General features: G+C 32.7%; 1 protein-coding gene across 9 annotated transcripts in view; it reads right to left on the bottom strand.

The window, feature by feature from the left end:
• The window catches only part of LOC145243990 (uncharacterized), a 170,069-nt gene that overhangs the window by 131,326 nt on the left and 25,969 nt on the right, over positions 1 to 12,774 (bottom strand). For all 9 annotated transcript variants that reach the window (XR_013862979.1, XR_013862978.1, XM_080107136.1 and 6 more), the window contains exon 2: positions 6,378 to 6,801. Coding sequence is in view for 7 of the 9 variants with exons in the window: in XM_080107136.1 (XP_079963262.1) it covers positions 6,378 to 6,662 (285 nt within the window). In the remaining 2 variants the exon portion in view is untranslated. The remainder of the gene's footprint in view (positions 1 to 6,377; positions 6,802 to 12,774) is intronic.

Here is a 12,774-nt window from a genome sequence, read left to right on the forward strand (position 1 = left end):
GATAAGCAATAGAATCGTAGAATTTTAAGATAAACTTAAATTAAAAAATTGTAAAAACAACAAAAAAATTAAGGTGGCATTTTTAGGAACCATCGGAAATATTTAACAGAATTGTATATTTATTTATAAATTTAATTTTTTTTTTGTGTTGATATTCAAATTAAAAACCCTTTCTTCTATTTATTTAAAAAGAAAAAAACATTGTTATATATGGACTGTGGAATTGCATTCATCTGCAAAAGATCTAGCTAATTTGCATATTCTTTTAAACATTCCTTTGAATTAAATCCCTATTAGTTTTTTCGGTTTTCTTATGGGATAATCATCTTTAGTTAACTATTATGTGTATTATATTCATGCAAATATTCTACATGATTTATACTTGCATAATATTTACGTAAAAAGGTTATAGTAAACACAAAACTTTCTATATGTATTTATGTATGCATATATATATATATATTTGTTTAAAAACTTTTGCCTACCAAACTCCTGTCAGATTTTGGTCTACAGACATGAAACTTAATATATAGGGTATTTGAACCAATGTAAAACTTTATATTTGGAGTTTAACCATGGAAAATCGTGCAAAAGTGTGAAAATTAAAAAAATAGAATTTGCCAGGTGAATGTCGAACAACAGCATTACGAATATGCATGCGTAACGTAATAGCTATTGGTTCATGTTTTAATTTTTAGCCTTGCAGCAAACATGTCTTCATAGCTCAGACATTAACGTCAAAGGAAAAAGTAAATCGTAAGCTAAATGTTTATGTTTTGATTCTCGGTGATGGTGTAAGAGTTATTTTAAAAAAAATTTTTTTTTTTTTAAATTTTAAATCATTACTATATATTGGGTCCAATATAAAATAAATACAAAATCTGCATTAATCAAAATATCATATTTAAGCGTATTTTATGACCAGGCAATACCGGGCAGCCTGCTAGTGTATATATATATTAGAGGTAGTCTTCCATTTTAGAGGTTATAATAATTAAATTTCTTAACTTTTTAAATTTTCATAAATAGTAAGTTTTCTTTCTTCCAAGAAAATTTGGTTCCTTTTAAATATTAAAAAGCAATTTTTTAAATTTGTATTATGTACTTACCCATGACAGAATGAAAATGTCAGATTCTAAAAATCACATAAATTGATTAAGTAGTTTTATTTTTCGCTAAGAAAATCACATTTTATAAGCAAGTGAGGAGAAACTGTCTTGTGTCACACTCTTGAAGAAATAAAGGAAGATAACACAATAATTCAAACTTGCAATATGGGACTTGTAATACCTACAATTTTCTATTAATCACTTAAAAGTATTTAAAAATGATTTTCTTTATCAAAATAAAACTATTTAGATGAAAGCTTTGCTGACATTTAATCTGCCACCGACAAGATGCAATTTGATGCTCCAAAGATTGGCATAATGATAAACACCAATAAGATAAAGTTACAGACTGTAATTCTTCTTCCATATAAAAAACAATCGGTTGTCCTCGACATAGAAACCCTTGAAGAGGTCAATCAGTTCAAATATCTTGGCTCATCATCACCGCAACAGGCCAAGGGAAGGTATATATCCTCAACTGCATCAGCAATGCTCACACCGCCTTCTGTCAACTTCGATCGTGGCTCTGGTCTTGAAAAGAAATAAGGCTGAACACCAAAGTCAGGCTCTACCAAGCCCTCATCTGCACCATTCTCTTTTATGGCTGTGAGACTTGGCTTATGTGGATAAGTGATCTATACAAACTGAAGATATTCGACCATCACTGTTTATGCCACATTCTATGCCGCTAGTCCATGTCCATTTATTTCCAACAGTACAGTTGATGCTCGCTGCAAAATCCACAGATACCTTTGTTTGTTCAGTTATGTCCTTTGTTGACACTCAGGTGACTTCATCTATGAAGTCATCGACCCAGCACCACTACCAGGCTCAAAGAAATGTCACAGTGGGCAATTCAAAATGGTGAAGCAAGATACTAACCTGATTCTAGGCCCTCACCTTTATGGAAGCAGCCTTGGATCATCAGCCAGTGTTTAGGATGTTGATTGGTTGGTTGTTTTTTTTTTTATGACATATCAACCCTTTTCAGGTTATTTAATGCCAAATCGAATGATTTTGAAGAAAAATATTTTAATAGAATATATTTGTTTTGTTTTTTTTAAAGTCGATTTCTATTCAACCCATAGTTGGGACCCTAACAGGTACTACCAGTCCGGGTTAGAGTGGCCCTGGGAGCAATGGCAATTAAAGGGTGGCTCCACACTCCCCAAAACCTGCAAGCTGGGGCCTCACCATTAAGATCATATCCAGGACCTGTTTAGGATGTTGTGAAGTTGTTAGAAAGACGTAACTTAACCAACCGATGGTGAATGCTACAATCATGACCATGATCTTTTCGTTCAGTTATGAGTACATACATCATAAAGATTTTTCTGTATTTTTGTTTTTAATATAGGGGGAATTCTGGACAAGCACCAAAAATCTTCTATATATCTTTAAAAATGAGAATGTGTGTTCGTGAGGACACTTCTCAACCTATATACTCAATTTTTGATCTACAAACTTGAAATTTGATATATAGGATATTCAGACATGTGGAAAACTTTTTAATCAGTTTTCATCCAGAAGAAAGGGCTACTAAGGGGTCAAAATTAGCAAATTGGTATGTGGATGTCATTGGATTTTTATCTGTTTATTAACTGTTTCACCACTGCACATGCATGGTCAAGAAACATGACAGCTTTCTTATGTTGAGTATAAGTAGATTTGAAAACACATTTAAAGATACTGTCAAGGTGATCTAATGATTATTGTACTTGACTCATTGTCTCTAGGTTTTGGTTTCAATCTCAGCCTGAGTATTATTTTTATTTTAATTACAAGAAGTGAACTGTTTAGGAAAAACATAATACTTGCAAGCACATGTCTCAGTTTCTTTTCCTTTCTTTTTATTTCATTGTTTTTTTTTTAAAGAATTTAACGCTATTTCTAATGCCTACGGTATTTCTTTTATAATAAATAAGAAATCTGCAATAATTAAAATATAATATTTATGTGTATTTTACAACCGGGTAATGCCGGGCAACCTGCTAGTTTTTAAATAAATGTCAATAGTTTAGCATTTCCTATAAAAAGATTTTGGTGTATCTGTTTTCATCAAACATATTAGTCAAACGTTTTCTTTTTTTTTTACTTCCCCACCCCCAACAATGCATATTGTCACCGAAACATAAAGGCTACTGTGATAATGGCTAGATTTATAGATAGGAGAGAAGAAACCTGGACAGCAAGATGTTCGTTCACAATACATTTAAAATTTTTACATATTGGTACAGAAATGGAGAAGGGAAGGAATTACAAAAGCAAATCGTCCAAGGAATTTCAGCCAGTATGGGCTCGATTAGGTTAGAAATTTTTTCTGTACCCTGTTGAAGAGTGACTAGTGTTTAATGCATCATACCAGATGTGGCAACAATACTCCATACATCAGTGAATGCCCGCTTCAGAGATCTTGAATAGCAATGGCATAGAACATTTGAAGATGGAATTCAATGATTTTGGAAATAATGGTTTTAAAAAAAAGATACAATTTAGTGGACATTTTTTAGGAAAAATTGGTTGAAATATTTAGCAGAACTTAATTTGTATATTGATATTATATTAAAAGTGCAAATGTCTGCAACAGAGCTCTCAGAACAAGACACCATCTACATCTACAACAGTCTGCCAATCCAATATAGGTCTGCACGATCACAGCAGATGCTACACTTCATCAACACACTAATCTGAAGTACAAAACTTCATTGCCTCCCAAGACAGATGGATGCCAACAGCAACAAGTGTAAATGTTATGTGCACTTTTTTTTCTCCTGTTTTATGGAGTTGAAATTGGGAAGATTGTTGAAAATGCAAATGCTCAAAAAGGCATGAAAACAAATAAGATGAGGGCAACAGTAAGAAACATGTCAATAATGTATTCGCCAAAGTTACTCTCAATCAAAATCACCACCTGTAAAATCCAACAACCAAGGAAACCTGTAAATTAGGCAAGATATGGTCTACATCTTCAAAAGAAAAATATCAGATATTTTTTTTATGGAAGTCACTTCAGACAAGGCATGCAACCATTTGATGTAAAGAGTTTTATATATATATATATATATATATATATATAGACACACACATATATTTGTCCTTCCCGACATGGGCAGGGTTCAAAAACTGTTCTTTTTCATAAGGTCTATGACTTTTTCTTTTCTTGCATTTTTACTTCAATATCCTGAAGATGTCCTCTGAAATAGGGATGAAACGTTGATTATTTTAATAATTTCATTCGGTTTTTCTATTTTTCTCAAAACATATATATATATATGTTTATGGAGAAATATGTTTATTCAATAATATTAACCTTCTATTTATACCAATCCTTTAATTTATGAAACGATGTAATTACAGAGCATATACAAATAAATGACAAAAGTCTATATTCCAAATTTCAAGATGTTGACCATCCTACCATTTATTTCTTTAAGTATGTTGAAATGCACAATTCTTGACAGTACTTGTTTCATAGCGCAGAATCATTCGTGTAATTATTATGTCATTTTTTTTTATTTTTATTTATTCTGCCATTAACTCATTAGAAGAAAAAGAACTTCAACTTTAAAAAGAAGATAAAGGAATATGGGCATGATTACGATATCCGAAAATTGGAAGAGAAGTTGCAATTATTTTTCAATTTGTTACGCTATCATATATATACACACACTAATATTTCAAGGTCATAAACTAGCCAACGGCAAGTGTTGGAGGAATTGATTCAACTCCAGAAAATAGTTCTTCCCCCTTTGTCAGAAACATCGCTCATCTATATATATAAAAGTGAAAATTTATGTATGTATGCATGTTCGCTTTTTGTGTATGTTTGCAAAAGGCTTTTTTCGTCGGCCTTCTCGCTTCTTAAAACTTTTTATATCATGTCTAAATGATAATATCTACGACTTAAGAATGGGAGTCGCGTGTGAATTTAATTTGCCTGACTTTCACGCGCTATTTTTTCCAGGTATTTTGATCGCCGCGTGTTTCTTTCGCTTTTCAGCATAAAACAAGTGAAAACTGACTTGCAGCCGCGTCATGTTTCAAGGTCAAACATCACGCGACTTAAGTTTCTCGCACCTGCCAATTTCATTTTATAAACGTTAAATTAAGATGTTTTCCATTCCTCATCTCTCGTGGCCGAGATGGTTAGATCCCAGGTTTTTTTTTCCATTTTGTTTCTACCTCCATGTCAAAGGTTCGGGGTTCAAGCCTACTTTCCTACTAAAACTTTTTTTTTCTTTTAAATCTCCAAACACCTGCCAACGATTTTTTTTAAAAACAGGGTTGCTTTGATCACCCCCCCCCCTTCAACACACACACACACTCCAACACCCGGACCACGTCGGGTACCCCCTGCTAGTCTATAAATATAAAAGCAAAAATGTGTGTATGTATGTTCGCTTTTTGTGCATGTCTGAGAAAGGCTTTTTTCTGAGAAGTGATCGGTCGGCTCACAATTTCTTAAAACTTTTTATATCACGTCTAAATAATAATATCTACGAGTTAACAATGGAGGTCGCCTGCCTATTTAATTTGCTCGACTTTGAAAAGATAAATATTCAACATTTTTCGCTCGCCGCATGTGGATTAGGCTTTTCCGAATAATAAAAGCGAAATTAATTCTGGCGGTATTTTTCCGGTCGCGATCGCCGGAAATGTCCGAAAGCAATCAGCTGTGATCAATGTGGAGTTTTTCCTTATATCAGACAATTGCTATTCAATTTGGACAATCCCCTTGTTATGGGGAGCTGGTTTCCCCCCAAAATCTTGAGGAAACAAAAAAAATAAAAATAAAAACAGTGTTCCTGCAGTAAATAAAATACTGCCCCGCAGTCAAAGGTGTAGTAATTGAATATGGGCACCTGCCAATTCTAAATACTTAAATAAATTCAAACGTGTTTTTGTTAGTATTTCGTGGTGGCTCAGTGGTTAACGTTGTACGCTTTTTTTCACACTTTAATTTCCAACTTTGCCTCAAGGGTTCGGGTTCAATCCTTCATACTTACCTACCAAAAAATTTTTTTTTTATTTTACCCCACCCCGACACAAACACACGGGTGTTTTAATTTACCCAAAACCACACACACCTCCCAACACCCGGGCAACGCTGCGTATCCCCCGCTAGTAGAATGTAAACGACAAAACAAGGGAAGTGAGAGTTACATAGTTGTTGAACATAAACGCAAGGTTCACTTTCTACTCACATCAAATTTGATATATTATTTGGTATTTTAAAAGATTTTTGCAGAAATCTATTTAATACTTTACCTTGATGTTCCAAAATTCCCTTTTCCACGGATATCGGTAAAGCAGTTCCACATATTCCTCAATGTGACAGAATGCCGTTGCGGCTTTGTCGGGATCAAATGTAGCCGCCTTTGAGCTTTCAATAAGAATATCAATGAACATTGTGTCGAGGATTCGTCGGGGTGGCCGTTCATTTTCCTTGAGTAGAATCAAACAGTTATCTAATAACTGGTTGCGTGCCGATAAACTGGAGTCTGGATTCTTTAAATACTGCTGGAATTTATTGGAAAAGTTCTTGGTGGACATATCGAACAGAAGGTAAACATCCTCGACTGGAGGTTCGAAAGAATAGCAGGATTAGCAGGAGGCAGCCAAAAGAAAGCCAGGATTGAGTACAGGTATTTAATTTGTAGAGGAGAATATTGACGATGAAAAATTCAATCAGCTGAAAAGAAAAGAAAAAAGATAAAATGTTAAACATTTTTTCTTTTTAATTAAATCTTCAGACTATGTATCCTTAATACATAGTGAAAGTACATCTACTGAATCAGGAATTGCTTTTTGCTGCCTTAATTCTTCAAATTAGATAGTGATACAACATGATCAGTTATGGTGGAACTTGGATAGAGCATACATTATTTTAGAAGATGGTTTAATAGGACTTTATTCATATTAGATTTGAAAATGACCATGTTATAGTCAGTCAGGAAGTAGACATACGGTATCGCGTTCTACTGACTGACAGTTCTGGGAGAGAAACTCTACCCATGGAATTCTCATTTACTTCTACGCACTGATAAAGTATGAGGTAAGTTGTCAGCAGGCGAGTATTTGTTGAGAGTGCTTTACAGAGAATTGAGAATCAGAAGAATTTGAAACTAAAACGATTCTTTTAAGATTTTTAAAAACTTAACTTTCCATCACTGACACTAAGGCTATTTATAGTTTTTAAATTATCGGTAGAACTGAAAATCTATACATCAAAACATCAAAATATGATGTAAACTTATTTATTTCCCCATTTCAGAGGCGTTCTAGCATTTTAGAATAGTTAACCAAAAATTGTTATTTTGCTCTGAAAAATAAATTCTGTGCAGTTCTTATCTTTTTTGGGGTGGGGGAGTTTATTTTTAAGCGATTACGGCATAGTTTTACGACCTTGCAAATTAGACTTATGGTTCGTGGTAAAAAAAAAAAAAAAATTAGTGAACATCCCTAAAAAGTTAGAATGGCCCAGAAATGATAATTTTTACATTGAATTTATATACGAGACTGATCTTCCACTCTAAATTCTAAAATAATAGGGTTTATTGTCAAACTGTTCACACAATCACTTACAAAAAGTAAAATCGAATTTTGTGGAAGTGATTTAGCCAAAGGCATTATCTAAAAAGTTGCCATTATTATTAGTATTACTATAATTACATATATATATATATATATATATATAATTTTTCTTTTTTTACAATAAAACAAATCAATCTACTATATATATTTTATATTGTGTTACATTAATAGTATATACAGGGTGTCCCAATACAATATACACTCTTTAAATGACCATAAAACCAACATTTATCAGAAGAAAGAAAAGTTTCATACATCAAAATACTGAACAAATATAGAAGCCAGCTAATTATCGAAAGTGTTCAAATTATTGGTCATTGTGGTCCATGAACAGCTGACAATGCTCACTGACTGAATCGAAAACGTTCCTAATCAGTTCAATTGGTATGTTGACATCTTTCAATGGTGGTTTTCAATTCATTCATTGTAGCTCATTTTGTGGTGTGGAACCGTGTTAACAATTTGGAAATCGTCCAGTCACTAATCCTCATCTCTTTTACAGAAACTTTTTTTTCATTAATTTAAATTTTAAAACAGTTGCTAATCATCCATTTGACTCCATCTGCTGATATTGTGAAAGATCACCACAAATCAATTTCTACCCTTTTCTTTCTTCTTTCAGGTTGGTTTAAAAAAAAAAAATTTTTTTTTTAAAATTAAATTATTACCTCTAATATAAAAACCGTTTATCTCCAATTTTTCACATAACTGAATAAAACCTATTTCACCCAAGTTTTTCGAGTTATTTCAACGAACGTACGGGGGTGGGGGATATCTGAATACAGTTAATATATAACAAATACAATATTCACTTTGCTTTGTTAGTTCCTGGTAAAAAGAACAATTGTTTCTATTTATAAATTTAAAAAACGACTCCATAATAACCAGTTTCTTGATATTACTTAATGAAATTTATTTTAGGATTAGAGTTTTATTTTTCCTTCAATATAAGTGTTGTGTAAATTTGAACATGAATTTGTATGTTAAGTTAATACAACACAGATTTTTGTTTAAAAAATAAATATTTACTGAAAAATTTTGAATCAACTTAGTTTCAATGATAATGCATCTCCATCAGGTATGGAATCAGTTTGTGTCATTTTTTTTTTTATTTCCTTGTGGCATGAGGACACTAGAAAATCAAAGTCCTATATATATATATTATATTCTCGTGACAAAAAAAAAAAAAGAAAAAAGAAAAATTTCTGCGTTATATTGACTTCTTACCTAACAAATTTTAATTCAAATTTACACAATGCTTACATCAAAGAAAAAAAATCTAAATCATTTCACACGATCTTCCAGATCAGGACATTTGGTGGAGGGTGAATCATAGCTTAAGACCACATGGACTTGGACTTTCTAGTGACATCATGCCACAAGAAAAGAAAACACAAACTGATTTCATGCTTGATGAAGACGTATTATCATCAAAACTAAGTTTATTTAAATTTTTTAAAATAAATAAATGTTTATTTAAATAAAAAACAAACCCTTTGCATTGTACCGACTTCTTAACATTGAAATTCTAATTTATTTTATTATGTAATTAAAGAGATCATGAAAAGGTACTGCCCTATACAGGGATTGAACTCTGTCTTTTGTCTTCCCGTCCCCTTCATTCTTTATTCTGATCTTTTATAGACTGATAAACAACTAAACAACTATACAATAAATGAGACATTAAAGTATTTCATGTTTGCACATACCTCTTCACCTTTCACGCATATTAAAAAAATTACGTCATTTGATCAACAAACGGTGATTGGTGATTAATTTGATGCTAAGATAAACGATTCCGACTTTACTCATTTTAAAATGAATTGTTCTCAAATCCGATTATGCCATCCAGTCAACTAAAACAGTACGATTTTAAATAAATACATTTCAAATAGTGACATTTTTTTTCTTATTTTTTATAGATATCATTCCAGACAAGGCATGAAGCCACTTAATGTTTATAAAAAAAATAAAAAAAATACTTCAAGGTCAAAAACTTGCCAACAATAAGTGTTTGACAGAGTAGATTCTAACCTAGAAAGCAGCAATTCTTTCCACTTTGTCAGAAACATCACTCCTGGAATGTGAAGACTAAAAGGAAAGTGAGAGTTATGAGGCTGTTGAAAGTAAACCAAAGATCTACTTTCTACTCTCTATAAATTATAGTGTGGGGTTGAGTTAGTAAGAAACCGTTGGGACTCGAACCAGAAATAAATGTCCGATCATTTTTTTCTTCGTTCTTCTCTTTTTCGTCATAATGTTCCATCTCATCCTCATTTTTTTTTTTTTTTTTTTTCCAACTGAAAGACCAGTGCGTTCCTAGTTTGGAAAATATAATAATGTTACTTTCGTTTTTTTTTTTGGTTTTTTTTAAATTCATTTTTATTACTTTGAAAAATGTTTAGCCGACAATTATTTTATAGTAAAAGCGAATATTTGTTTAAGAAAAAAATTAAAATGCTACAATTTTAAATGAATAAAAGAAGAAAAAAAGTTTTATTTAAATATAATTTAGCTGCCAATGACAATTATTTTTACTGAAGAAGAAAGGGTTGCCCCCCCCCCCCCCAGTATTGACCCTGACAGACATTATTTCAGAAGGAATATTATTCTTGACAGTAAATTATACAGGTTGATGTAGAAGGCACCAGTTTTCTTTCAGGTATTTTTTTTTTAAAGTGTATTAACGAGTCATCACTTATCAAGGTCCACAGTCCACTTGAGGATAAAGGTTAATGAGTTTATCAGAAGGACAGTGAAACAACAACATGAGGATTAAGAAGAATGGTTGAGAGGACAGCTCAAACAAGAATTTGTTAACATTGGGCTTAAAAATAACCATGCTTTAGTTAGTCAAGAAGCAGCCCTGTAGTATTGTGTTCCACAGACGGATAGTTGTTGGTAAGAAACTTTGCTCAGGGAAGTTCCATTTAGTTTTAGTTACACAAAAGAAAGAAAAGAAAATTACAGTTGTTGTAGCTAGATGAGTTCTTGTAAATGTTTTACAGATTTTTTTTTTTTTTTTTACAGTTTTTAGATTGGAGCTCAGTCAAGCACTTATAAAAATAGTGATAGAGCAGAGAAAGACTAGCAATGTTTCTTCTCCGAGAAAGAAGCTATAGGGAAGAGAAAAGGACATCCTTCACTAGATTTAAAAGTCGGTTTTATACTCTGTTAAGGTAAGAAAGGGGAGCTCTGAGCGATGCCTCTCCAGATATAGCAACAACACTCCATCTTAGTGCATATTTAATCTAATATAGAAAAGGCAAAATGGGCGTGAGTGTTTGTGTGCGTCTGTCAAAGGCGTTTTGCATCGGCGTTCTCGCATCGGTTAGATTCTGCAAGAAGTTTTTGCATACTTCCCAGGTCGTAATATCTAACATTCGAAAACGGACATCTTTTCTTTCCTTTTTTTTTGTGATAGAGTTAAACAAAATGCCCACCATTGCGTCATCTCGGGTATTTGTTTGGCTTTTTTGTATAAAGCGAAACTGTTTGAAAAAGCGGCAAAACATTCTGAACCTTTGGCCCGGAATTATGTTTCACTTAAGTTAATTGGTCTTTGGTCGATGTAGGGAGAAATCCTTCATACTGAGACAATTACTATTTATTTGGATACTGCCTAATTTGCTTTTGTGGGGAAGCAAATAAATAAGACAGAAAGCGGGGAACCTTAACAGGCCCCTGGCCAGATTTAAAAGCAACGTTCATTTCTGCACATGCGTGGTGACTCCTAGGATACTTAAGTTAATTACCAACTCATTGAGTTCACTATTCTCTTTGGCCTAATGGTTAGCGAGGAAGACTATGTTTATGAGTTCGACCCCACCTCTCTATCTTTTTTTTTTTAAATTTTTTATTTCGTCCTTGTGCCAATATCCTCCACTCGGGCAAAAGTTAATTACCAGTTCATTGAATTCAATATCCTTTTTTTTTTTTTACATTCTTTTCCTCCTTTGCGGTATGGGTTCGAGCTTGCCTGCCTATTACCACTTTTTTTTGTTGTTGCTCAAAACACACCTCCAAATACCCGGGCAACGCTGGGCACCCAGGCTAGTTCTTATATAAATAGACGATTGAATCAGGAATGAGATACTTTCTGGAGCAGTAAAAAAACAAAAAAAAAAACTAATTTTTTTTTTTTTGGCAACCGACTTAACATAAACTTTCCATTTGAGATCTGGTGTGAAGATCGGTCTTGGGAGCTTATCAAAGCAGAAGGTTTCTTCAAAGAGAGAGCCATTCATTTCAACTGAGGCAAAGTGAAGATTGTAGCATTCGTGGTAAAAGGTGAGAAGCTTCATTTTAGCTCTATGAAAAGCAACCAGCCATTTTCCCCTTCATTGCACTACGTGCTCTAGGTCGAAAGAGAAAGAAGCAGATCTTTATTGTTTCATTTTACTTCAAAGTCCTCAGAAATCAAAGTGCCCCCATCCCTGGGCTAACACTTTATCTAAGATATGAGATACATATATATTTGAATATCCCATTACAATTATCCTTTACCTCTTAAACATTGAGTTAGTAAAGAATTTGAGAATAATTAGGTGCTTATGTAGATAAATTACCATGCTATCTTTTTAATAGTATCTTCAAGTTAAATTCAAGTTTTACAGTATTTTTGTTCATTAAATTGTTAGGTGAAAGTACAGAATAGTTACAAATTACTCTCCGCTCCTCTATGTTAAGAATGGGTTTCTAAATAATGTTATTATTTCAGCACAATATAAGTACCGAATATTAATTTTCATCGTTTAATTGTGTTATAGTATATCTTTCTTGTGGTCTCTTGGTTATACTGGATTCTAGGAAAAGAATTCATCTAGTTGAATATTTACTCAGGGTTTAATTATGGAGGAAGCATTCTCATGCAAGGTTATTCTGACAAACCCTTGTACAGAGAGATTGAAGACATTCGAGGATGGTATCTAGTAGGCAATTTAAACTTGATCATTAATGCTCTTTGAAATGTTGCCATAGACAGTTATCTGTCTTCTATGTTTCTTTAGATTTTTTTTAACCAACTTCTCAATTTAACACTAAAATAAAATCATTGCAGAGAATATTAACA

The sequence above is a fragment of the Euprymna scolopes genome, chromosome 22, assembly GCF_053919585.1.
Source record: "Euprymna scolopes isolate OS-2025 chromosome 22, ASM5391958v1, whole genome shotgun sequence".
NCBI classification, from domain to species: domain Eukaryota; kingdom Metazoa; phylum Mollusca; class Cephalopoda; order Sepiida; family Sepiolidae; genus Euprymna; species Euprymna scolopes.